Source organism: Cervus canadensis, chromosome 22 (assembly GCF_019320065.1).
Source record: "Cervus canadensis isolate Bull #8, Minnesota chromosome 22, ASM1932006v1, whole genome shotgun sequence".
Classification (NCBI taxonomy): domain Eukaryota; kingdom Metazoa; phylum Chordata; class Mammalia; order Artiodactyla; family Cervidae; genus Cervus; species Cervus canadensis.
The window spans coordinates 37,856,052-37,882,631 of record NC_057407.1 but is presented as its reverse complement, the minus strand read 5'-3'; the positions used below and the strand labels follow the sequence as shown (position 1 = coordinate 37,882,631).

At 46.6% G+C, this 26,580-nt stretch overlaps 1 protein-coding gene across 7 annotated transcripts in view; it reads right to left on the bottom strand.

Moving 5' to 3' along the window:
- The window catches only part of ITPR1 (inositol 1,4,5-trisphosphate receptor type 1), a 346,469-nt gene that overhangs the window by 101,398 nt on the left and 218,491 nt on the right, over positions 1-26,580 (bottom strand). For 2 of the 7 annotated variants that reach the window (XM_043442077.1, XM_043442080.1), the window contains 5 exons: positions 25,639-25,671; positions 17,665-17,700; positions 16,451-16,501; positions 11,154-11,286; positions 8,845-9,035 (listed from right to left, as the gene is read on the bottom strand). In XM_043442077.1, the coding sequence (XP_043298012.1) occupies positions 8,845-9,035; positions 11,154-11,286; positions 16,451-16,501; positions 17,665-17,700; positions 25,639-25,671 (444 nt within the window). The remainder of the gene's footprint in view (positions 1-8,844; positions 9,036-11,153; positions 11,287-16,450; positions 16,502-17,664; positions 17,701-25,638; positions 25,672-26,580) is intronic. The other 5 variants (XM_043442078.1, XM_043442082.1, XM_043442081.1 and 2 more) reach the window with 3 other exon arrangements.

Sequence of the window (26,580 nt, the reverse complement as noted above, 5' to 3'; positions counted from 1 at the left end):
GCCACCACAAAGGGAAGCCTGCACACCGCAACTAGAGAGTAGCCCCTGTTCCCTGCAACTAGAAAAAGCCTGGGCACAGCAACAAAGACCCAGTAAAGCCAAAAAAACACAAAAGGACATGGTTCTTTTTCTTAGGCAGCTTCCTATCTAGTCAGCAAGGATTAAAAAAACACAGAGGTTGGCAGAGGCTTTCTATAAAAGGCCAAATGGTAAATATTCTAGGATTTGCTGCCATTCCGTCTCTGGCACAACCCCTCAGCTCTGCCCCAGCAGCATGCGAGTGGCCAGAGATGACACTAAAGGTTACCAGAGGGCTGGTTGAGTTCTGGTAAAACTATTTACAAAAGCAGGCACCCGGCTGGATTTGACCCGCCGACCATAGTTTGCCAAGCCCTGGACTAAGGTATCATGAGCCAACAGAGAAGAAACTGGTTGTGGGCTTAGAAGTTTCTAAGAGGAACTCCATCCTTGGAAGGCACTAGGGAAAGTCAGGAAGGGCCTCTTGCTAGAGCTGAAGGAAGAGAAAGAAAGAAGGGCAATTGAGACTTGCTGTGGATTTAACAGGATACAATGAAGGGACAACCATTTTCAAGTTTTCTGACATTTTTTTCTTCTTAGTCAAATTTTGGAGACCGTGGAAAATCCAAAAGGTCTTCTGAAGACATCTCCTCTTAGAAACTAATACTGGTTGTGGATTTTGTAGGAAAGATTAACACTTTGCATCCAAAATATGTGCATGTGTGCTGAGTCACTTTAGTTGTGTTTGACTCTGTACAATCCCATGGACTGTAGCCCGCCAGGCTCCTCTGTCCGTGGAATTCTCCAAGCAAGAATACTGGAGTGGATTGCCACACCCTTCTCCAGGGGATCTTCCTGACCCAGGGATCGAACCCTAGTCTCATGTCTCCTGCATTGGCAGGTGGGTTCTTTACCACTAGCACCACCTAGGAAGCCCATCCAAAGATCTCTCCCAAAACTCCTTGTCAACTGCAGTCCCCTCCTTTAGGGAAGGCCAGGAGAACAGCTGTGTGGAACTGTCCACTTTTGCCTACACTGCTGGCTTTGCTACTCAGGAAAGAAAAAAAAAAATAACATTGGGTCTCTAGTTCTTCCATCAGCACAAGCCAGCATGCATATCCTACCCTTGAAAGGAGCTTTTCCAATCCAAGTGAAAAGGCGTATGCTGATGCTCTGTGCAGTAATGTCTTGCCCTGAACTACAGGAGGTCCCTACAGCATCCAAGCCTCATCACTTGGACAGTTGGGTGGGGGGCCACTCATTCAAGTCTTATATTCCCAACAATGGGAACTATTTGTGGATCCTGAGTCTTCACCTCAAAACACGTATCTAAACCAATAATCCCAAAAGAGTCTCATTCAATGACATGTCAGTTTCCTGGGAATGGAGAAGGGCCCATGTCCAAGGATGATTAGGACCAAAAAGTAGTAACGATAATAATAATAACACAGAGAAGAAAAAAAAATTCCTGGGTCAGGGAGCAGGTAACTGGACTGCCCGTTGCTATTTCACCCAGAATGTCTGGCAGAGCAAGTATCTAGTACGCAAGGCAAGGAAGCCTCCCACCCTCCTGGATCTCTAAAATCAACTCAAGTACAGACATGGTGAGAGGGACTTAAGTGAACTGTACGTGAGAAGAACATAAAACAGCACACCCTCCTGAGGCCCACTGGATCGTCAAGCACTAGACAGAAGTTGGATTTCTGATGGAAAACAAACTGAATAAAACAAAGTTCATTTTAAATAATAAAGACTGCATTCATATAAATAATCACCACCTCCTTTTGAGGTCCTTCATGACCTGGGCCCTGAGTGAGGCACTTTCATTGAATCACCCTCTGCAACCGCCGCAGAAGCCCTGTGAGGTGGGGATGGATACTGTCCCCCTTCCTGTGAAGGAGCTGGGCGGGGAGGTCCAGGACTTTGCCCTGAGCCCTACGGTGGGAGGTGATGAGACGGGGTAGACTACCCTTCCTTCCTCCACCAAACCAGCTCCGGGCAGTCCCATTCCTGCAGCTCAACTGGGACGTGCACTCTCAGCCCTACGTGACCGTGAAAACCTCTCAACAACTGCGTAAGGAAGGGACTCAGTTCTTCTAACTCCGAGATGAGAGAACTGAGTTTCTGAGCATCCTGACAAAGTCCAAGGTCACCCCATTGGCGAGGGTAAGGCTGGGACTCTGGCCCAGGTGTTTCCACCGTGGAGGCCAAGCTCCCTTCTCTGCCCGCCCTTCTGGGCGATGTCCCTCAAATTCCCTGACCCCACACCACCCACTCTCCAAGCATGGCCGACTGGCAGTGCCTGCAGCTTCTCCCTGAACCAGGCTGGGAAGCCTCGCCATCCAGACCTTGCGTGGCTTCAGCCGAAGGGCAGAGGGGACTGAGCCACCTGCCTTCCTCTTATTGTCATGGCAACGGCTCCCACACCCGCCCCCCCCAGGCCGGGGAGACAGCAGTCTCCCGACTCCACTTCTGGCCAAGCTCTCCTCCCACGTTGATAAAACCCGAGGTCAGAAAACACCGCTCACCAGTGACTCATTTCTCACTCCTCTGCCAAATACAACACCCTTTTACGTAACGCACACCAATCTCCTCCTCCTCCTGGGGTGGTGGCTCTGTCGAACCAAGGCTGATCGTCCTCACCAGCTGGCCCTCCATCTCCAGCAAAGGCTAAGGAAACCGCCCTCCTCACCCTCCTCTCCACTCGCTGGGGTCAGGGCGGGCCTCCAGACCATGTGCTCCCCTACCCCCACCCCCAGGGCCTTCTTGCAGTGACTTCTTCTGGAGGGAATGGGAGATTTCCTATCTTAAACTGGCTCCTGGGATGATGTCTTAAGCCAACTTCAAAAAATAAAAAGATAAAAAATAAATCAGTGTGTGGTGACGGAAAGGCCACTAGACGAGGGAGCTCTCTCAGCTGAACCCACAGCCAGTTTCCCAACAGCGCTTCTCACATTTTCCAGCTCACGCTGTGTACGTGCGGAAAAGAAAATCCTTTTCGGGTGTGTCTGTAGGCTAGACTTGGCATAGGAAGAGCCGTGGGCAGCCATTTGATACATACACTTCACTGTGCTTCTGCAACCGGAAGCAATTAAGCAAAAAAAAAAAATTTTTTTTTTTAATCTGTCCTGTTTATTTGCTGTGGGGTTTTCTATGGTCATGTTAGCACATAGATTCCCAAACATCTGCATGTGCTTTAAAAGAAAGAAAAAAACGCAAACACTGGGTGTGCGCAAAGATTCCTCCTCCTGCTCCCAGGTGAGGCCAGGCTCCGTCCTCCCTCAGGGAAGAGGAAGTGCGGGAGCACCCTCCGGGAGCTGGTGGGAACATCTCAGGAGGAAGGAACACAGAAACTGGCAAGGACTCGAAGGACGGATGTGCGGGTGCCATGAGACTTGCTGAGTCCCGCGTGTGCCAAAAATTAATTCATAAGCAAATGCTTATTTCATAGTTTCCCACTCGCTTACAAAACATCAAGCAGGAAAGATCTCTTCTGGGGGCTGGCAGGAAGCAAGGTGGCACGAGAGAGGGCAGGAAGACAGAAGGAGCTTCTCTTGAAGAGAAACTTGATCCCAGGGCTCCCCGGTACCACCCGTCCCTGGAGAAGCCCCAGGGCAGAGGCGCTACTGCCTGTGAGCAGAGGGTTTGCTGTGAAGCCTGAGCCACTCGGATGGCACCCAGGTAGAAGTTTTGGAGACGTTATCTTCAGACATTATTACCATCAGAGAAGCCAGGGCAGGGACAGAAGATATTGGAAGACTCTGAGCCCATTATGCCAGGCCAGGAACTACCCTCCATTCAGCTTTGGGGCATTTCAGGACTTAAATGATGATTACAAGGTTTCAGAACAAGAGAGCAAATTCTCCCTGGCAGGGTTCCTAGCAGGCAGCTAGGTCCTTAGTTTTGAATTCCTATAAACTGAAACCACTGAGGTCTGGACAATGAAGTTTAGAGTTTCTGAAGAACTCTGGTCCCCCGTGACGCATCCTCAGTACAAGGGTGAATTTCATTCAGAATCAAAAGGGGAAGGTCAGGAGTTGACACTTCTGCAGAAATGGGGCTGAACTTCCAGGGAGAACTGAGCTCCTCCAACTGCAGAGACAATGGTGCCTCTCTTTCCTGCAGCTGCAGCACCCAACTCAGGGGCCAGACTGACCCATGATAGGTGGTCAGCTAATGACTGCAGGGGCGCTGGGGGGCCAGTAGCCCAAGGGGCCCTCCATAACTCCCTCTCTCCTTAGTGCATGTGGTCAACTCACAGAGAGAGGGGCAACCCTTTTCCTCTCCCTGCGGGGCTGGGCTGGTCTCACGGCTGGTTTGCACCAGCAGAATGTGGCAATACCAAGCATTCCAAGTCCAGGCCCTAAAAACGACTTGATGCCAGTCTTGGCTCTGCTACTTCCTGCTTGTCTGATGAGGGGCAAGTTCTTCCCCCTTCAGGCCTTTAGTTTCCTCACCTAAAAAAAGAGATAATCAGGCACCTACCTCCTAGGGAGACTGTGAGGATTAAATGGGATGGTAGATGAGAAAACACTTAAGCATAGTTCATGGTCCACAGGAAACCCTTAATAAATGCTGGTCATTGTCATCATTATGGTTTTTACTTCAATTTCTTTTTAATGATCACGCTGACTTTTTTGGTGTGCAGTTCTACACATTTTCAAACATGTATAGATCTGTGTGTCCAAAGCAGGACACACAACAGTGGCATCACCAAAAAGTTCCTTTGTGCTGTTCCCTTAAAGTCAGAGTCTCCCCTCAGCCCTATGCTGGCAAGCACTGCTCTGTTCTCCCTCACCACAGCCTTGTCCTTTGAGAATGTCACCTACACAGAACCATCCAGGGCATCACCTCTGACACTGGCTTCTTTCACTGAGCATAAGGCCTTTAAGGTATACCCACGTAATCCCATTTATCAACAGTTCATTCCCTTTTATTGCTGAGTAGGAATCTGTTGCAAGGGCGTACCACAGTTGGTCCAATCACCATACTTTAAATCATTATTTTCACAAGTCAGGGAAGAAAAGAGTTCAGAAATGGAGCCAGCCAGTCATCACTGCTGGATTTTAAGAAAATATCTAAATTGCTTAAAAAAAAAAAAATCCTGATCCAAAGCAGTAAGGAAGCCAGGAGTCCACCTGCCTGTGTGTCTCATGCTTGGACAGAGGACACAAGCCCAGGGATGACTTTCGGAAAGCGGGTCTCCCTCCCCTTCTTCTCCATGTGACGCTTGCTTCACATCCTGGGAAGAGACGCTGGTCAAGGTAAGAGCTCTTCTGCAGCCGTCTTCTTGGACAGCCCTGCACACTGCCCTGTGACGGCCCTGTCCACCGCCTGTCACTGAGGAGCAGGCATCCAGGGGAGCCCACCTGACCACAGCCCGACTCCCCCTCCTGGGACGGGGACACGGTGCGGGGGACAGGAAGGGCAGGGGGCACGAGCTCCAGCTGGAAGCCGCCTGCCGGTCACGGCCGACGGCCCTCAGCAATCATTAACAGTCACCACTGCAGCCCGCGCCCCCTCACACGTCCCAGCTGCTCACTGACTACCCTGAACCAGCTTCTCCACAGCAAGACGAACTGAAATCACCCCCCACGGGCTTCAGGGTATCTGTCCTCAGCTGGCCCCGGACAACCTGAATTCCAGATTATTCTCTCCAGAGAAAGGGAAGCTTGGGGCCAAGGTGGGGGTCTCACAAGTCAGTTCCAGGCTAGAATCAGTTTTCCCGGAGCCACAGATTTCTAATGAGGCGGTGAGTGAGATTTTCCCAGCAACCCCTGAGATCGCAGAAGGAGAGGGAGATGGGATCAGGGGAGAACCAGCGTATGCCGAGCACCGTGCCCTCCCCTCCTGGCGGGGGGCTCGCAGGCCACCCCATCCAGGCCCACCCGCCCAGGAGCCCGCTGGCGGCTCCTCCGAGAGACAGCGGCCCGACTCCCTCCGAGGCTGGTCCTGGAACTCCACCGTGGCATTTCATCTGGAGCCTGAGCATATGAGTAATGAATGTGTGAAAACATGGAACTAATATTCATAATTACTTTACAAGATAAAGAACTTGACAGAGAAACAGCTTCTGTGTGCCTTGCCGTCACCATCAGGGGTACACTGTGAAAAACACGGCCATGCGCCAATAACTCAAGACTTTGCCACGCCAGCCGGGCTCAGCCCCCTCGAGCCCTCCCCAGGCCTCCTTAGTCCTTACTTAATGGCGTCTTGTCATCTAGACTCAATAAAAACCTCCACAGCCAAAGGGGGCAGGGAGCCTCTGACCTTCTCACTTCTAGCATCCCCTCAGTGACACGTCGGCCAACAGCCGTTAGCTATACCCGAGTCCAGGCTGCCAGCTGTGAGGCGGGAGGGTGCAGAGCCTCCAGGCGGGACATCCTGTCCTCAGCAGGCTGAGGGTACTTTTTCTCCCCATTTTTTCTTTTCTACTGAGGTAGAACTTTGGAATAGGAAAGCACACCAGTTCTGTTAGAATAGATTTATACCCACATAACCATCACAGGTAAACCACACCAGAGAACATCTCCAACACCCCGAAACATCCCCTCACGCACCTCCTAAAACATATCCTCTCTCGCGATATGACCAAGTCTACCACACATTCATTTTGAATTCAGGCTTTCGTTAGCTCTCTCCAAATAACTTCTGATTAACTTTTAAATTATTGGACTGTGCTTCTTTTCAATTATCGGATTCCTTCTAGATTCTGCTTCACTCAATTTATCTGTCAGATTTGTAGTCCTTCATTACAGCTCTGAGGCCCCTTGGGGGGCTGCCTGCCCCCAATATATCCCCAGTCCTGTCTCCTCCACCAACTCGGCTGCTCCGAAGGACCCAGCCTTGTCCCCTGAGTGCGCCGACCACCCTTGCGCCACTGGGCCTCCTTGCCACGCATGTGACCCAGCCCCCCACACCCCAGCTCCTGGCGCAATTTCCAACTTTCAGACCCACACCCATCCAACAGAGCCCAGGTCATCAAAAAGCCTTTCACCAACCCCTTACACAGCTGGAGCTACTTCTTTCTGGGAGGGTCTGTGGTATCCTTCCCGTGCAAGGATATGCACGGGATATGTGCAAGGATACGAAGTCTTATACCCTTGCGAGATTTCAACTGCTTGAAAACTGAGCTTCCGGGATCAGCAAATTAGCACAGCTTTTTTTTTTGCTCTTTGCTTTTTAGGAGGGGATGGAATAACCCAGGGTTTCCAACTTCAGATGTGGCCAGTAGAAAAAAAACACCACTATCAACACCACTTCATCCGAGAAAAGACATCAGAGCTTAAAATAAATTGGACAGGATATAACCTCAGAATAAACTGGTCAGATGGTCCTTCAAACTCATACATTTGATTTATGAAACTGACCACGTTGCCCTCGTTTGCACACTTGCCTGTGCCTGGAGAAAATTCTCAGAGACTGACTGGCCCCAGTGTCTGGGAACCCCGGCCTGGGAGTTGCTAGTGGAGCACCGTGTACAGAAAGTGCTCAGTAGATGTCTAGTTTGACTGCTCCCATCCCTGGAAATGACAGGGTTCAGAGACCAGGGGTGTTCCAGCGCCGCTCCCACGCCAGCATAAGCACGCAGACAGCAGGACCACGGCGGTGGGCGCACAAGTCCTCACGACCCAGGGGCCCGGAGGACCCACCCATGGGTGCACAGGCAGACTCACATGGGAGAGAATCAAAGGGCCACCCGCAGGTTACAGATCCCAGGTGCCCGGGGGCAGCTCCGCAGTGCAGCGGACCCTCCCACGGTGCAAATCTCAACTCAGGGCAGCACACGTGATGAACGTCCCAAGTGTGTGCTGGGAAGGTGCGGGGGAGGGTGAGCAGAGGGGGCGGCCGCAGCCCCCGCGCGGGCACAGGGCCCAGGCTGAGCGAGGAGCCGGGCTGAAACCCAGGCGCCCTGTCTCAGGCCCACGAGAAGAAAAGCCCTTTAGAAATTTGCACAAAGGACCAGAACGTCATTAATCCAGATGCCAATTTTAAATTCAAGACCAAAAATATAAGGCCAAGTCAAATATATACATAAGAGGGAATTTTGTGGTATATACATTATATCTCAATCAAAAGCTATTACCAAAATATGTGTGTGTATATTTATGTACCAACACATACACAGAGCTAAGTAAACCCTTATTCAGAGCCAACAAAGAATGAAGAATGTATGAAGGGAGTATTACAAATATTTTAAAATATTTAAAAGAATCATTTTCACTGCCATGTCTATATGAAAATCATGTATATATTATTAAAATTGCTTCTTTAAGGACTATGCCTAAGAATTCTACCATTATTATTTTAAAATATGCATCATCATCAGCCAATAAAAAGCCATCCATTTATGTCTGACTAACCTAGCCTGGCTTTCCCCTCTTTGCACATGTTAGTTCAAATTGGTTCAGTTTTATTGAGCTTTTCATTTACAAGATAAATACACAGTTAGCAAGAGCTGTAACATTCACGGATATAATAAGTACACATAGTTCAGACTCCTTCTGGTCATCTGGGGATGGGATCCTCTGTGATCCTGGATTACAAAATAAATATAATGCATTCAATCATTCATTGAACACACATTTATGGATTACCTATGATGCGCCAAATTCCTGGCCAGTTTTCTTTCACACATCCTCAGCGTTTTAGCCATTTCAGAATGTAACCCATGTATGAGAACCAAGTCTGAATAATGACTGAATGACCACAGCAAGGAAGCAACAGAATTCGGTTTGCAGAACAATAGAAGTTTGTGCCCTAAGAAGGAGTTCTCTCAGCGCCACCCATCGCTGACTCCTCCCTGGCAGCCACGCCGCCTCCTACCTGTATGGTGGTGTTGCCTCCTTCCAGCAGGGCGATGGCCAGAAGGATGCTCTCATGGAACACTCGGTCACTGGATGCGTTCATTATGAGGTCGATGACCAGATTAGAGGCGCCCTCCTTGTCAAGGTGGCACTGAACCTCGGCCAGGCTCATCTCACCCCTGCTCATGGGGCTGGATCCGGAGCCTCCCCCTGGAAAGACGGAACATTGCTCTTATCAACCTCACTCAGAGCAGCTAACATTTATTGCATACTTACTGCATACCAACATTTTATGCACTCAACAGTTGAATGATACTATCTCTCCCAACCTTTTTAACAAGCCCGCAGGGCAGGTACTCATTATTAGCACCAAGATGAAGTCACTTGTCCAGCAACACCCAGCGCAGCTGGTAAGTAACAGAGATGGAACTTGAATGCAGGCAGAGTGGATGAAGGAAGAGTAGTACATTTTGAGCAAAAGACCTAAAGCCATCCAGCCAAGACTCTCCCTTACATCAAAATACAATGACCTGGGCCAGAATTAAGAACTGATCCAATTTTAAGAGACAAACTGAACTTAAGCACTCTTAAGAAGCATAGCCTATACTGATCACTTTAGCCCTCTTTTTAAGAAACCCACCGTGGCCCCAAATTCATCCTTTCACATAATTTGCATCTGCTCATTCATTCGTTCACTATTGACTCAGAGCTTGGCATGGCGTCAAGAGCTGGGGGTAGGGGAATGAATCAAAGAAAGTTCACCTCACTGAGCTTCAGATGAATATACTTAGGAAGAGAGGGCCTCTGGCACTTAGTGAAACAGATTCCAACTGGATTTAGAAAGCTTGAGAACTTCACATGATTGAAGAGCTTCACATTATTATTCAAAAAAATTGAAATATTAATGGACATGGGGAAACGGGGCAGTCAATTTCTGAAAAACAGAAAACCATCAGTCCTTCCCTGCAGGGGTCAACTCAAACGCCACCTCCTTTCTGTTGCTTGTCCTCGACTGCCTAGAATCTATTGCACCTGTCATCCAACGTGGACATGGGTATCGGGTCTTTTCTCCGACAGCTTCTTAAAGACAAATAGTTTTGACACGTTGTGGGGGAAACAGCTGCTTGACAATCACTGGGAACTTCTGGATGAGAAGCTAAGATCTGTTTCTGGGGTTCTCTGGGAGCAGATCTGCTCCACATCTTCATTTGGTGAGAAGTCCAAGATTCCTTCCCAGAGGTTGCCGGGATTAATTTATTAAGCATCAAGTGTTTCTGTGCTGTGAGCAGAACCCAGCAAGGACCAGACGTTCTCAAGAGTCATCACCACAGACTAGGAATCATGCAACTCACATTTGTGCTTCAAGCATGGAGCTACCAGCCCCCTTATAACCAACACCATCGCCCACAGCTGAATTCAACGTTTTTGCAGCTTCTACCTGTTACTGTGCTTACAATGTTTTGGGACACCTTTCAGGATGTGTTCTAAAACAGTTCTATACAAGGATGCACCTGATGCGGAGAGCCGACTCACTGGAAAAGACCCTGATGCTGGGAAAGATTGAAGGCAGGAGGAGAAGGGAGCAACAGAGGATGAGATGGTTGAATGGCATCACCGACTTGACAGACGTAAGTTTGAGAAAACTCTGGGAGATAGTGAGGGACAGGGAAACCTGGTGTGCGGCATGCAGTTCATGGGGCTGCAAAGAGTCGGACATGACTTTGCAACTGAACAAATATAATACAGGGTGTGTGTGTGTGTCTGTGTGTGTGTCTGTGTAAAGTCCCCTAAGACTTGGGGAGGCACACAGCATGGGCACTAGGATTAGATGTACCTGCTTTAAATTACCATCCACTCACCAGCAAGATCCCCTTCCTCTGTTCAATACCAGATAGTGGGTAATGTATGGGAGAAAAGGAGATGAAGGAGGTAAAATGCTTGGGAAAGCCCTTGCCAGGGTACATGTATTATAAAAGATAGCTTTCACCCTCCTCACTGCCAACAGCACCCTCATTTTATGGGGAAACATGAGTCTGAATGACCACGAGAAAATGTGAGATCAAGTTCAGTTCACTGAGTCCTTCAAGTAACCCCAAGAGGTTCGCTGCATGGGAAAGAGGGGGAAAGCCTTAGGCAATATCACATTGCAGGGGGACATTTTTAGACACCAATTTGATGGTAGACCAAAGACAAAACAAGTTGCTAAAATAACACACTAGCAGCCCAAATGCATCTGTTAGAGTCTCAACCTGCTCAGTAGAAACACGCAGCTTTGGAGGGGCACACTCGCTTCACACGTGCAGCTCATTAGCACACCACGGGGCCTACCTCCTCCCCCAGGCTTGCTGGGTCCTCCCGGTGACAGCGGGCCATTGCCAAAGCTCGTGAGGCTCTCTCTTCTTCCCGAAGGTCTGATGTTTCCATAGTAACGGTTGACCAAAATCTGCCTGAGGGCCTCACCCTTAATTCAAACAGGATAATGAAATCAGGTTCTGAATTTAATGCACAACTGAGCAACTCACATTAAAAAAAAAAAAAACAAGTGACACAGGGGTACCCAGTTATAATTGGCTCAGTCTCACTCCGTGAAAAAATAAATTATTAATAAGAGCACTTGGAAACTTCTAAAGTTAACTTCTTCAATGTTTTCTCAGGAAATCAGATCACAAAAAAGCATCAATCTAAAATATTAAATATCTGAAAGTACTCTCTCACTGATGAAGATAGAACATGAATTTGGAAGGATAACTAGGATTAACAAAACAACAAAACAAAACAAATAAAATAGTCCTTTTGAGGTAAGTCAGTAAGATTCAGACAAATTAAAAAATTTACAGGTCAACTTCCACACAGCAATATGAAAATGTTACTCTAACCACAGGATTTATTTCCAACCGTTCTAAGACCTTATTATATCAGAGTAATAAATAAAATCATAAGCTGAAAGTAAGCCTTTCTTATAGAAATAGTCAATGAGCCAAATGGTAAAGAAAATAAATGCAACAGAAAATAAATTATTGGCAGACATCAGACATGTCAATCAACAAACAAGCAGCATGGATGAAAATGACATTTGAGATTTTCTTTTAAAGAATACGGGAGGAAGGGCCTAGTTGGGTATAAATGTGGACACGAGCTGATAGTCATGGAATCTGAGTTATGAGTGAGGGTTCTTAAAACTCTTCAAAACATGTATTTTGGGGATATTTTTTTAACATTTCCATGACAAAAAACTTTAAATATATAAATATTAAAAGAATCCTGGGCAGGGGATAAAACAACTCTTTCCACAATTCCAACCAAAACAGAGCAAAGAAACCACTCTGATCTGTTCCCAAATACTTTGCAAACTGGCAAAGCGGCAGGACTCCCTCTCGGCAGTCTTGCTGAGGGACTACCCCCCACTCCCCACCCCCCTCACTCCGCCAGTCTGGAACTTTTTACCAGTTAAAGGCTGTACAGATTTTCCTGGACTGTTTCTGAGGGACAAAGGAGTAAGTCCTGGAGTTCCTCTGGCACATCCCGGAAAGAGCTAAGTGAGAAGTTAGCAGAGGGAAGATGCGTTGCAATACAGCTGGTCTCTGAAATAGGGACTCCAGAGTTCTATCGAAGAGACCTGCGACTGTACCGAAAGTCAGGAGAACTTAAAAGTGATCTGTTAACACGCTTCAAGAATAGGTCTGGAGATTTCGAGGAAGGTGTTAGCAAGACAAGATGGGAGGGAGCAGAACGTCCTGAGGATGGTGGAGACCAGGGGTACCCTGAGGAGGCAGGACCAGGGAAGAAGGACAGAGCAGAAAACTCAGTCCCGCTGTCAAAATGATACGAGGTCCCAAGGTGACCCAGCTGGCTTTTCTCCTTGGTTAAATTCATGCTGCTGGTCAAAGACTCCAGGGATAAGCGGGGAGATGGGGTAAATAGGAAAAGTGAGAGAAGCAGGGAGGCAAGCCTGATTTTTCAATGAAAAAGTTCAGAAATGAAAAAACCCTTGTCTTTCTTCTCTCCATTCCATCCACAAATATGCATCTCACTGTAGTTAAACAAAGAAGAATTCTCATTAGGATAAGAAAATCACTTCGTACCTTGACCATCAGTAAATTCAAAATTCCGAGAGAACTTTCAATGGGGAAGCTATTTGTGATCCTTAAAAAATACTTTCAAAATAAACTATTTTCAGTATAATATCCTTTAATGGCTTAGAAAACCACATTTTGGTATAAGGACATAGCTTTGCACCAGTACAAACATGTCAACACTCTCCAAAAGAGTCATTGAGAGGGGTGATTTAAAAAGGTTTTTTTCACAGAAAAAAACACAGATGTCAAAGGAATGGTCAAGAAAAGGAGGAACGACAAGGTCACCTCCACAGAGAATATAACAGTGTATTAAATACCATGTCTCTTTGTCAACTCAATGATGCATCTACTGGAATTTCTTTCAGGAGACTTTGAGTTCTCCCAAGAGGGATGGTTGGTAGGAAACCATCCCAGCTTTCTATGGGATCCTCTGGGGCACCAGGAGAACACTGTCTGAGAGTTAAATGACTGGGCTGAGACCAGTGAGCTGCAGCCACAGAGAACAGTCCAGCTCTCCATCATGGCAAGAATCTGGAAGATCACAGGGCTGAATGGTCAACAGCTGAGTGACCGTCAGCAGCCGACAGACGTACTTGTCAAGGAAGACTCAACCGGAGCCCTCACCCTAGGATTCTACCTAGGACTGGACTCGCTCCGATTTTTTGCTTCTCCAGGTTTTGAGGGTCTCATCATTGAGCCCCTGGTGAATCTGCAATCAAGGGAGCAGGAGGTAGGGAAGGAAGTAGGTGCCTTCCAGGAACACGCGGACTTCAGGAACAGGAACTTCACATTTGTGTAGCCTGGATGCTGAACTGAAGTTACCAAGGGATCCCACATTACCATTTTGCCTCTCTTTCCACAGACAAACCCTAGCGGTTACCATAGCAACTGATGCATCAAATGGTACATTTTCCCCCATAAAAGAATATCATAACATGTGCTCATTATGGAAACACACACACATACATGCTCCACCCCACAAACTTTTAATTCTTCCCTCTTAATTATGAGGTTTTTGGCACACTAGTACCTCACCTTCTCTCCAAAAGTAAATAAATTTTAAGGCAAGGAGGGAAAAGAGAACATGTGGGGTTTGCTTTTTTTTTGTTTTTAATAAAGAACAAGATGAGAATTGTTTCTTTTCTGAAAGAATAAAGACTGAAAATTTTAGGTTAAAAAAAAGGGGGGACAGACAGAAAATGGATAAGCATCATTAAAAGTGATGTGAATCCTAGTGTGAAAACTTAGGTTGAAGGCAAATTGTTTTTCTGAGCTCGCAGTTTAATTTGGGAAAAATTAAAATCTACAGACAAAAGCATTCCTAATCATCTTAATATAAATTACTCAACAGCACTAAGCTATTCACAGAGTACTGGGTTGAGAGAGCTGATTGTAGTGAAGCAAAAAATGTCACTCCCTAAACAACATCACATCTCCAGCTCTCACATTTGGCCACGCAGCCCCCCCACCTTTTTTTTTTTTTTCCAAAAGAAGACTAGTTTTCTTCCCCAGCAGTTTACACCTACAGTATGCAAACAAATATCAGATGTTTGTGTCGTGGTAAGAAACCCCACACGCATGATTACCCAAGACTGAGAAAAGAAAGGCAAAGTTTCATTTGCAGTTAAGTTTCAGGGAAAAATGGTGAAAATGGCAGGTCAGTAATGTGGAGGCAAGAAACCAAGTTCCTGCCTTGCAAGTCACGAGTTTCATTCTGTCCATTAAACTAGTGACTAATAAACTGTGTGGAAATATACAGCCCAGCATTGAACAGGGCACCAAGAGTTAAGATCGCAAAGGAAAGAAGTGACCTTTGGGCTCCAAGGTTCCAACCACTTAAAAGTCAGGTGCTTCAGGGAAGATCAGTCTCTCACGTGAGCAGTGAGCCTCTCACACCTTAGTCAGCACTAGGGCAGTGCCTCAACTTAAAAATACCTTTCTCTTCCTACTCCTGTTTTCTGTCAAATCACGGCCGTATCTCAGTCTGCAAGATGACCACTGGGGTCATTGAAATCCCTTCTCCCAGTCCGGCCACCCTGCTAAGTGCCTCAAGTGCATGGCTCTGGAGAAGAGTCCAGAGAGCAGTAAAGGGCGGAGACTCTTGTCCCCATTTTACAGCAGGAGGAACTGAGTTAAAAGTGCCCCAAATCACACAGTGAGCACCTGGCAAGAGCAGGCTTGACCCAGTTTCTAATTCCAAAGCTCATGCCCTGGGGCAACATCCAACTCAGGGCACAAGGGACAGCTATGTGCCTTTACTGGCTGCTTCTAAGACCCAGGACAACTCTTGAGGAACAGGCAGGGGTGGAAAAAGCAGGAAGGCAAGGTGCCCCTGATCAATGAATGGCAGGAGGCACTGGCAGCTGGAGTGGGGGAGGGCTGACTATCAGTTTCCTAGAAGCACATCTTTGGTTATCATTTGAAAAAGAACCATCACAAGAAAAAGGAAAGGATCCAAGAAGCGATGGGACTCTGCAGGTACTGAAAGCTTGTGAGCTTAACAAAGGTGGCCCAGACAAACATTCTCCAGGACGCTGATGACCACAATTTCACAGCAGTTCTTGTCATGACTGCTCACTTCCTAACCCCATGACTTGGCTAAGGTATGCAAGCTCGCTGGGTTTCAGTTTCCTCATCTGCGAAATGGGGCTGCAGGCTCTGTCACTGGGTCACCATCAGCCTTTATAAACATTTATGCTGTGAACACGTGTAAAAGTCTTAGCATAGTGATTGGCACATGATAAGACACCCAGAGAACCAGAATATCTGGTATTTTCCAAAGATGGGTAAAACACGTCATCAGTAGCCAGCATGTGGATGGTATACGTAGCCTTCTGGGAAATGGTTTAGCACTATAAGAAAGTATCGACCCTTCGGCCTAGAAATTCCCCTTTTATGCGTCTATCCACATGTGTACACACCGGTTCATTCCCTCGAAGCAAAATATTACAAAAGACTTGTTAGTCACCGGAACTTTAGGCAGCTGTTAACTTTCAAGGACTGTTAATGAAAATACTCAGATATCATATGACAAAAGCAAGGAATAAATGTTGTACACTTGAAAGAACCCCAGTGACAATGAAAGTATGTGTGTGCGTTGGCACATATTCTCACGTGTGCAAAAAAGAGGGCAGAAGGAAACAGTAAATCTTTAGCAGCTTTATAGCCAGGTAGTGTAATTATGGACAGTTTTACATTATACTTTTTTGTTTACTATATACATTACCCATAATGACCACCAGTTACTTACAAAAAAAAATTTTTTTTTTTTAAGGCTACACATAAGGAAAAATCTAACCGAGCAAAAGAAGAGAAGATGTGACAAGTGACTTGGTTGTTATTTGGGGACTGGCTGGAAGCAGTGTGTGAAGAGGTAGATTATATGTAGAACCATCAGTTAGTTTCATTTATACAAAAGGCTGTGACTGGTTCTGAGCCAATTAACGCTGCAACAATGACGACGACGACAAAAACTGCCCATGTGTCCATCAGAGCGTATGGCTGGGGGCGGAGCTGTGGTCATTGCTCCCAGCTCCCAGGACTACGTACCCTTTTATGATCCTCCAGCTGCCTCAGCGGTGGACTCGGTTCGAGCTCCTGCTAAGCAGGCAGAAATTCCATTTAAGTACGACACTAGGACACCTTCATCTTCAGGATCGGTCACAAATGAAGTACACAGAGAGCGCACACAGTGAGGACTGACACAGAAGGAGTGCAGGCTGAGGCTGGCTTTCCCCAGACAGACACCAGGGCTCACGACGACGGCTGCTACTCAACTACGGGCCCATCCCCAACCTCAGAGCTCCGTGTGAAACGAGCAGGCACATGACCAGTAATGTCTGGCTGATATTTATTTCCGCAAACATTATGAAAATGAAGTTCAATGTTATGTACATTTACATGAACCGCAAAGGGGCTGTAATGCAAGATGCAACCGGGCAGGTCCTTGTACCACTCATCCATGGATTACTGCTCAGCGCATGCATGAGGATGTCAGTGCACACACTCCCAACACATACGTGAGACCTACGCTTCGCCCCAGCCCACGGCATTCTAATCAAGGCTACTGATGCTGAAGAGCTCTGATTAGAATATTAGAGGACTGATCATTACAAAGCATGCCCACTGGAACTCAGCTCGTTGATCATCAGTTTCATTTCTAACATCTTTCAGATCGAGTGCACGTTTCAGCTCTGACTCCTGTGATTCTAGAACAGTTTTCGGAGAGTAAATTTTGATCTTTGGAAGGATGCCTCCCCCAAAAAGCTTCTTGGTAACTTTAGACGCCTTAATGAATTCTAGTCCCGCATTTAGCAAGCTGAGCTAGCGACAGGAAGAACAGAAACAGCGTGCCGTGAAACTACACCTTCATCAACAGCGTCACCCAAAAGATAGCAGATATCCCGAACTTGAAATCTGCTTCATCTCCACGCAGGACCCAAAGTTCTGTTTTGTATAACAGCAGAAAGGTCTGGACCGTCCAGAGTTTCTCGGCCAAACGTTCCAAGGTGGAGATGAAGGGTTTTGTGCAAAAACCTTCAGAAAGTCACGAGCCTTCACCAGCAGGACACTGTGGCTTAAGCTCCTCAGAACTTTCTACACCAAGGGCCACCCAATTATAGCAATGATCAGGTCCCAGCCAGGCTAGACATGTCCCTCCTGCACCTTCCCAAGAGACAGACACTTCACCATGACACCCAACCGGCAACACTGACAAGCGCCCGTATTTGCTGGCATCGCAGATGCAGGGGAGCGACACACACCTCGGTGGAGTTCTCAGAATCCGGAGCTTGGGGAAGCTAGTTGGGAATAAAAGGAAGCAGGTTAGTTACAGCACATGCATCTGGTGACCACAAAGAAGTCCCGAGACCAACACTTGGGGACAAAACTGACGATGAGATGACCGGGTTGTCACACCCACTGAAGGGGGTTTCAGCTGCGGAGGGCAGAAGACACCCTCACTTCTAAAATGAACTTAACGTGGTTGTGCTGGGAGAGACGACTGGCCTGAGATGGGGAAACACATCTAAATGAGAGAAAGAAAAAGCCTAGCACTGATCAAGAAGGAGCTATGTCTTAAATAATAAAAGATGTCAAAGGCAGAGGTACTGCACATCTATGCTCTGGTTGTCCACAGAGGAAAAGTGATCTAGCACACGGCCCCCGGGGGCTCAGGGAAGGGAGGGTGGGCGGATGACGACCACAGGGGCCTCCAGTGCAGTCCCCTTCCAGGGGGCTCGAAGCCCCCGCAAGGTCTGCACCACCGCCTGCCCGTGATGAGCTTCTCCAGTGGGCGCGTGCGTGCTCCCAGCCTCTCCTTTCCCCACATCCTGGCCCTACATCAGAGGGCGACACCCCAGGCTCTAGCTTAGGGACTGAAAAAGTCTCTCCCCTCCTGTGGCTCTGGGAAGAGAAAGGAAGGCTCCTGGCTGCGGCTTTCTTGGCTGGTTTCTCCTCCCTCCACGCACTTCTCTCGGGGCTCCAGGTTCCTCGGTCGCCCCTGCCATACCCGTGGACACCCCACACCTCTGATGACTCCTGAACTTCATTATGCCCAACCCGTAAACGAGAGACAAGATGACGGCCCCGAGGAAAAGGACCGGCCAAGGAAAGGATGCGTGTAGCGGCTGAAAATGTCCACAGCTCCACGTGATGGCAGCTCCGCGAATCTGGCCGCCGAAGGGCACGTGCTCGGGGCAGAGACGGATGTCGGACGGAACTGCCGGACCCCGCCCTGGGCCTCGGTCATGCACCAGGCCTGGCTGGCAGGTTCAAGGTGCGGTCTGGGGCCGTGGAGGGAAGCCAAGGCTCACACTGCCACCGGGTGACCTTGGCCTCCCTCGGCAGGGCTCCAGCGACACAGCAGATCTCTCCCGAGGCCAGAGTGCGGCTGTCGGCGGGGAGCTGGAGCAGGTGCTGAAAGCGTGGGTTGGGGGTGGGAGCTGGGAAATCTCGTGGGGCCACAACCCAGCTCAACACTTGATACCCCTTTCATGGTGTGATCCCCAAGATGGAAAAAATGCTCTTAACATAAGACTGTTATCTTGTAACCTAATAATTTCTTTTTTCCCCTCTATTTGCCAACAGGTAAAATGAAGTAAAGGTATAAGGGATCTCTTCAACCACAAAGATTAAATTATTTTATGAAGGACGAAGAGGCAGATGTGGAGAGTTGCTCACTCAGTTCTGGACAGAAGAGCCCTCAGACGTGAGTGCAACTCCACTTGCTTCAAGGAGCAACTCTCTCTCCAACGTGTTTAGCCTCCTGTTGGGATCGGGAGGCACAGGGTGTTACGAGAGGACTTGAGTGTGGTGTGGGAAACAAACCCAGGGCTCAGGGAAATGTGTTCTCCAGATAATACAAATGATATCATGATCCAAGATTGCGTTTTAACTCCACCCCTGCGTTCTGCAGGCTTTAGGCTGAAGAAGTGAAGTTGTGCACACACGTGCCATCTGCCCCTTAGTGCAAAAAGGACACACGAGGAATAGAATGAAGGCAAATTCCCATGTGCTTTGGAGCAGTCGGAGACACAGATGGAGAAAAGTACTATCATTTACAGTCAGCTTTGGCCACATTCCACCAACATATCCTCCCTACCGATTCTATACGATCAGAACAAAAGGATTACAGACACGGATTTACTACAGGAAGCCACACAGCTACCCTCTTACTGCCTTGCCAATCAAAATAATAGTTAAAGAACAAGATGGAGTGGAACTCGTGTGTCTTTTTAAAATTTTCTTGTTTGATATCCCTTATGTCTAAAGAAGCATCTTGAATTCTTTCAGAATGTTCACAGAGTTGTTTCTTAAGCACTCAAGAGACCAGTGGTTTCTGGTATGTTTTATGATTGTACCGGTACTCAACTGCCTCCCTAAACTGCTGGCACATTGGTGTTTAATTTTTGAAATGAAAATTAAGATTAATGACCTTTTCTCCTAGAACGTTACAGTAAGACATCTGAGACAATAGAAAATTTTTGCTTCTTCAAGAACCACTGTTTACACAGAAGGACAATTTTTTAATGTCATCCATTCATAGAAAGAGAATGGAAAAATCAAGAACAATGGACGGGTATTGCTTGATGGTGGATCATGCAGGGACTGGTGCTGTGCGACCCTCAGCCAGTCACTGAACCTCTCTGGGCTTCCACCTCCTGACCTGTAGTTCAAGGAGACTGGAGCAGTTTATTGTAAGGATCCCTTCCAGCTAAAACATTAAGTTATGCTTGGTATATTTTCAGTAAACTTTATTCCGTAATATCAAACAGCTAAGTTCCCTAAATAACACAACCCAATAGAACACAGAATGATTTCAGGCACGGAAAAGGCCAAACCAAGCCGGGCATATAATTTGGCAAAATAATCAACAGCTTCTATTAGCACTTCCTCCTAAGAGGATTTCAGCTGTATTTCTGGGAGGATTGGCTCTTTTATGGCAGTTAGCCACAATTTGGAAAATATAAACATATTAATAAGTCATATATGTTCAAATCATAACTACATAAGCTGCATAAATACATATACATACTACCCAAAGCAAAGGATAGTTCTGGTAAATGAATGAACTGATTTTCTCAGCACATTTTTATTATCAAAGTAACTTTTTTTTTAACATGAAAGATCACGCTCAGTGACCCTATGGTAATGGAGACTGTTCTGAGAAAAGGAGTATGCCTGTGTTTCCCACATCTTGTCTTTTACCACCTCACCCCAGAATCAGTCAGTATATTGAGATGCTGACAGCTCCAGTCAAGGTGAAGTCTCTCCAAACCAACAGTTGACTGGCAGGGATCTGATTCTATCTGGTTTTGAACTTAGAAACTGAATATTGCCCTCCGTTGCCTCTTCACATTTTTTTTTCTTGGACTTTAAGTCTTCCCAGAGCTTTTAGACAAGGTTAGCAAGATCAAATTTCATAGAAAAAAAAGATTTCAAATGATTGGCTTTGAAGCAGAATTTTAAAAATTAATCTCAAGTCAGAGAATCCCAACTGGTTATCCTGACTACAGCACGTGAGTAGCAAGTAGATTCATGCAGGAGATGCTGAAACGCTCACTTTCTGTACATGATGTACCTTCCGTTTTACTCAGGGATAAATTTCTACCACAAATTAAGGGAAGTTATACCTTGTCATTCTTAAATAAGAAGAAGCCCGCAGGCTTCCCAGGGTTCCTATCTGTGGCGTGTGTCCAGGCGCACACACTCACATGCGTACATACCGCATATACATACATGCAGACATCTGTGTGTGCCTGATACAGGCCAGCACACGACACAGCCACTTAGACACTCTTTCCTGCTGTCATCAACAAGGATCCTACCCCGAGGCTTCTAGAATCTTCCTTTGAAATAAGATGTCTTCCTTTCATGGACCACCCCTAGCGGACACTGAATACAGTTCAAGAAATGAGACTGAACATCCAATCAACAACCCAACCTTATACCTAAAGCAACAAGACAAAGAACAACAACAAAAAAGAAATGAGACTGTATTATAGACCGAATTCTCAGCGCAGCAAAGAGGATTTATCATCTCCAACGCCATGAATCAGTCTTCAGCTCCTTTTCACCCACTCCATCTCAGAGGAGGGAAAAAAAATAAACAGCCAATGGGTTTGCAAGTATGGCTGCTGCCTTTCACAGGTCTTTGCAAATCACATTAAGAGAACAGAACATCTGAAAGAAAACTGAGCAGAGAGAAGTTACCTAGCATTTTAGCAGGACAACTTTGAATCTTCACATCAGCTGGCATAATACCCTTCACTAACGGCACTGGCTTTTTGAAACAAGAAATAGACATTATTTGGCTCTGATGATGCAGTTTCACCTATATTTTATACAACAAGTTCATCAGAACTGAACCCAAAAGTGAAAATCATTTTTTAAAAAATGCATTCTGACTTGATTGAATTATACAACTTCGATCATTATGGAATCATCTCAGCATGAAAAAAAAAAAAAGAAAAAGCAAGGAAAAAACAAAAAACTTCCCGAGATTCTGCAATAGCTTCTGTATGCTCCGAGTTGAGCTCGCTTGCTCCAGCGTTGCCAGTGTCTAACAGTAAACAGCCCCGCTGCATTTATTGGCAATTACTGTTGAAGGTCACACATCAGCAGCGAGCCTAAATTCCAGGAAAAAAAGAAGCTCTTATGTAACTGCCGCCTGAATGTTGGCAGGTGCCCAACCCAGCAGTTCACAGCGATGTAAAAAAGTAGGACACCTCCACTCTGGCTTGGACGTCATGAGAACGCCCCCTGAAGGTGAAATTGAATAATTCTTGTGTTTCTCTGTTTTCTCTCTCCCCCCTCGCCCCCCTGCTGAATTTTATTATTGACAGGGCCCTCCCTTGCTTGCAGAAGCAACTCTTGGTGGCATGGTAGCAGAAGCCGAGGACTCAAACCTGGCAGATGCAGGCGGGCTGCAGCCACCTTGAGAAGTGGGAGCACCGATCTCGCGTCTCCACTGCAGTGAGTCACTAAGCCCACCTGCCCGTGGTCCTCACCCGCTGTGAACTGACCTCCTCGCTCAGGTACAAGCCCCTAAGTTACATATTCTTGTGACCCCATGTTCTCATGACCCACATCCTAAAGGAAATCAACCCTGAATATTCATTGGAAGGACTGATGATGAAGCTCCAAAACTTTGGCCACTTCAGGTGAAGAGCCAACTCATTAGAAAAGACCCTGATGCTAGGAAAGATTGAAGGCAGGAGAAAAAGGCGGTGACAGAGGATGACATGGTTAGAGATAGCATCACTGACTCAATGGACATGAATCTTAGCAACTTCAGGAGACAGTAAAGGCCAGGGAAGCCTAGCATGCTGCAGTCCATGGGGTCACAGAGTCAGATTTGACCTAGTGACTGAACAATAACAACATGTTTCCCTGTACTTTACCTTCCTATGTGTCCCAGTTAACACTGGCTTGTAATATTGTCTGTTGCCCTGGCAAAACCGTAAGCGCCAGGAGGGCAGACACTGTGCCTACTTGGGGCACCGCTGGATCCAAAAGCCCTAGCGAAGCACCTGGAACGGAACAGGCACTCAAATGTTAGATAAACTAGTGTCTTGAGCAGTCATCGGTGTCTGTTTAAAGCCAAGAATGGGTCGTGGGGTGTTTTCTTTCTGGGGGTGACAGAAACATTCCATACCTCTCCCCTCATCTGTCCTCTTCCTACACCCCAAGAAAAAGGGAAAATCAGGTGGTAATGATGGAGACCTTCCCTCTTGATTTGCAACAACAACAAAAATAATGATCGTCATAATAAAACAAACAAAAAAGGAAACCCTCCTGTCTCTGGTTTCAAATGAAATTTCACTCCAGGAGATAGCCGAGAAGGCCTCCTCCGTGCACTCTTCAGAGAGGGACTCTGTCCTCACTTCACCCTTTCTCAGAGCACACACGGAGACTCAGAAGATGCTGTGCTATTTTTCCAAGCAGTTCACCGCGCCTCTTCTCTGACAACGCCCAAGAGGCCTGTATCACTGGAGAGGAGTGGTCCCTCCCCATCCCGGGGATCACGGCTCTTCCAGACACATCATACCCTGGCTCAGGGGCTATTCCTCGGCAGGGTTCAGGTCTGAAATGCTGGTTTACAGTTTTTAGGTGGGAGGCCTTGCCCGTAACGTGGGCCAGCGTGAACTCTCCTTGAGTTTCTTAATGGAGTTGCTGCAGAACTCCAGCTGTGGGCTGCTGATTTCCACCCGCACACATGGACAGAAGGCTTGGCAGGGGAGACCTCGGGAGCTGTATTCACTTCTAGAACAGCCAGGGATGATAAAAGGCGATCAGGCATCTCTGCTCAGAAGGCCAGATCCAACAGCCTGAGGGCCTGGGGACAGTGTTGATGTCCCACGGCACTGGTGGTTGCCAGGGGTAACAACAGAGAGGGGATCCACAGTTGCTTCCTCAGGGAATTTTCAAAGAATCCAAGGGGCTGCCAGAACATTCTTCTTTTATAAACAGACAGTATTCTATTTCCTAGCGTATAATTATAAACACACCTGCTCCAACTGTGGAATCTTTCCATAAGCGAGCAATAAACTCCCAGCCAGGAGACCCAAGTTCTATCTTGAGCAAGCAAACACATCAAATGATTACTATGGTGCAAAACAGTGTATTAATAACCCGGCAGACTCCGATAGGGGAAGGCTTTCCTTTCCTGACTTCATCTGTATTTAAACAAATAGGACCTCAACCTCAATATTCTAGAGGAAAAATTCAAATCAGGGAAGCCTTTACAACTCTAGGTAGAAAGAAGAAGAGTCGAAGGCTGCCAAAATGAAGAGTCAGCATTAGATGTTTTGCTGGCAAACAAATAACCCGGAAGAAAGAGGACTAAACAGGAAGTAGCAAAAATCACTGTAGTTAAAGGGGTTAAACTCCTGGACAACCTGCTGTTTTTCTCACATTCTATTCACCCCAGAGAAGCATGGCCTCCTCACCTATTCATGCTGATCGATGTAAGGAAAAGCCTGAGCTTACAGAATCTCCTGTGGTTGAACAGTAAGCGCTCCAGGCCGGCAGCTGAGCCCATAGTGCTAGCTCTGCCTTGCCCGCTATCTCGATGTGTGAACCAAGACCACTCACTCAACCTCTCTGAGCGCCTCCATTCCTGAGGGACCTGACCAAATTCATAACCACTCATGTCGCTTTCATTTTTAAAGTCTGTGATTCAAATTTGCCTTAGGGGTATCTGAATCATCTCTTAGTATTTCTGAAATTCTGGTGATAGCTATTAGAGCAGGGCTTATATTCTGTTTTTGTATTCTATTCCATCAAAGGAAGGTATCCATTGGTTTACCAAAAGAACGAACAAATATCTAAAGAAGTAGACCAGAAAATTAATTTTTAAAAGTCAGATGAAATTTTTCCCAATGTGCCTCCCTTTCCTAAGCAATTAGACTCCCTCAATTACATATATTAATTCCCCCAATTAATCCTTTCTATTATCAATTATCAAACATGTATCACATACTATAGATGTGGCAAGATATCTTGAAAAATATTTACAAGAGAGAAAATATTTAGGAGGCCCTCAAATCCCAAACAAGATGGCCACTCGTGAGTCTCCAGGGTAATTTCTGAGTAAATGAAACTAACTTGATACCTAAGTATAGAAACCATCAGAAAACATTTCAGTTTCTCGATCTCTAGGTGGTTTTCCTAGAATTGAGAAGCCAAGGATATAGTATATTCTGAATTCCACTGCAAGCCAGCAGCTGAAAAGTCTCGAGATCGCTGTAGAATTCGCTCTGCACTTTGACAAAATTTTCTATGACCCCCTCACACTTAACACTTTCCAACATGCAGACCAAGAGAGCAGTGGTTTGTTTTTTTCTTTCACTACTTGCAAACTACACCCATAGTTACTTCTTTTTGCATGAGTGCTTCACATACTGACAGAGAAGTATCAACACTGAGTCTCAGAGATCTGTTAATAGCCAGCGCCAACCACAAATTCAGCTGAGCTTCTAGACAGTGAATGATTGAAATTTTATCACAGTTTAGAAAATTTATCTAGACTCAGATGGGCTCCAAGGACAAACGGCAAACAAACTCATGGGAAACGCTAACACAGACACGAAGGACTTGACTCACTCCCAGAGGCATGCTACACAAAGTCAGATACTAGATGCTGCATAGACTAGGGGACAGGTCACAGAGTTCGCTGGGAGAGGGTCATGGACACATCACCACGGGACACTTAAAAAAAAAAATGAAATTAGGACCTCAGCATTATCCAATTCATCAATGGAGATGAGCTGGAAAAGAAAAAAGGGGGGAGAAAAAGAAGGCAATGTTAGAACAGGAAATACAAGTGAGCTAAATGTTAGAAGCTTTGCCACTGTATTTCTCATCGCTGACTCGGGTTGGAGCATCGTTAGAACACAACCATCTTGAGAGGTGTGGGCATTCCGGACACCACTGCACCCTGACATCTCGGGCAGGATGCTGCCACACTTTGTTTACATGCCAGGTATCAAACCTCTCAGGTCGGGACTTCCCTGGTGGTCCAGTGGTTAAGACTCCATGTTCCTAATACAAGGGGCATGGGTTCGAACCCTGGTTGGGGATCTAGGATCCCTCATGCCACACAGCGTGGCCAAGGGAAAAAAACCCAACAAAAAACCTCGTAGGTCACTGAACCAAGAGCCCTGAAAGGCACCTTTGTACCCCCTTGTAGAGAAAACTCTCGAACTGAGCTGTGAATGAGGGCAAGATCCCCGATCAAGAACCATGTCCTTTCAGAAAAGGATGGAACAGAGTCGGGTTAAAAGCTAAACCCCTATCAACTCAGCTTAGGAGAAAATTCTCTCCTTGGACTCATTATACCATTGAATGGGGGGTGGGGGGTGTGTCTTGCGTCCAAACTACCATTGGGATAAATCAGACCCAGCTTCAATTTAAGCAAGCAGTAAGACCAACATGTTCCCCAGCCCAGACATTCCAAATCCTGATACTATTCATTAAAGAAACTAGATTCCAAGGTGATTAGTGCCTACCTGAGTGATATTAGGAACAATGAAATGATTTATTAGCATCAAGTTCAAGAGAAAGAAAAAACAAGAGGATTAATGACAATTATGCATGTTTAATGATAGATGGAGGATCCTTGATTTTTTTATTTTGTTTCATTAATATTTAGTTCATTTTGCAAATTTAAACTCCTA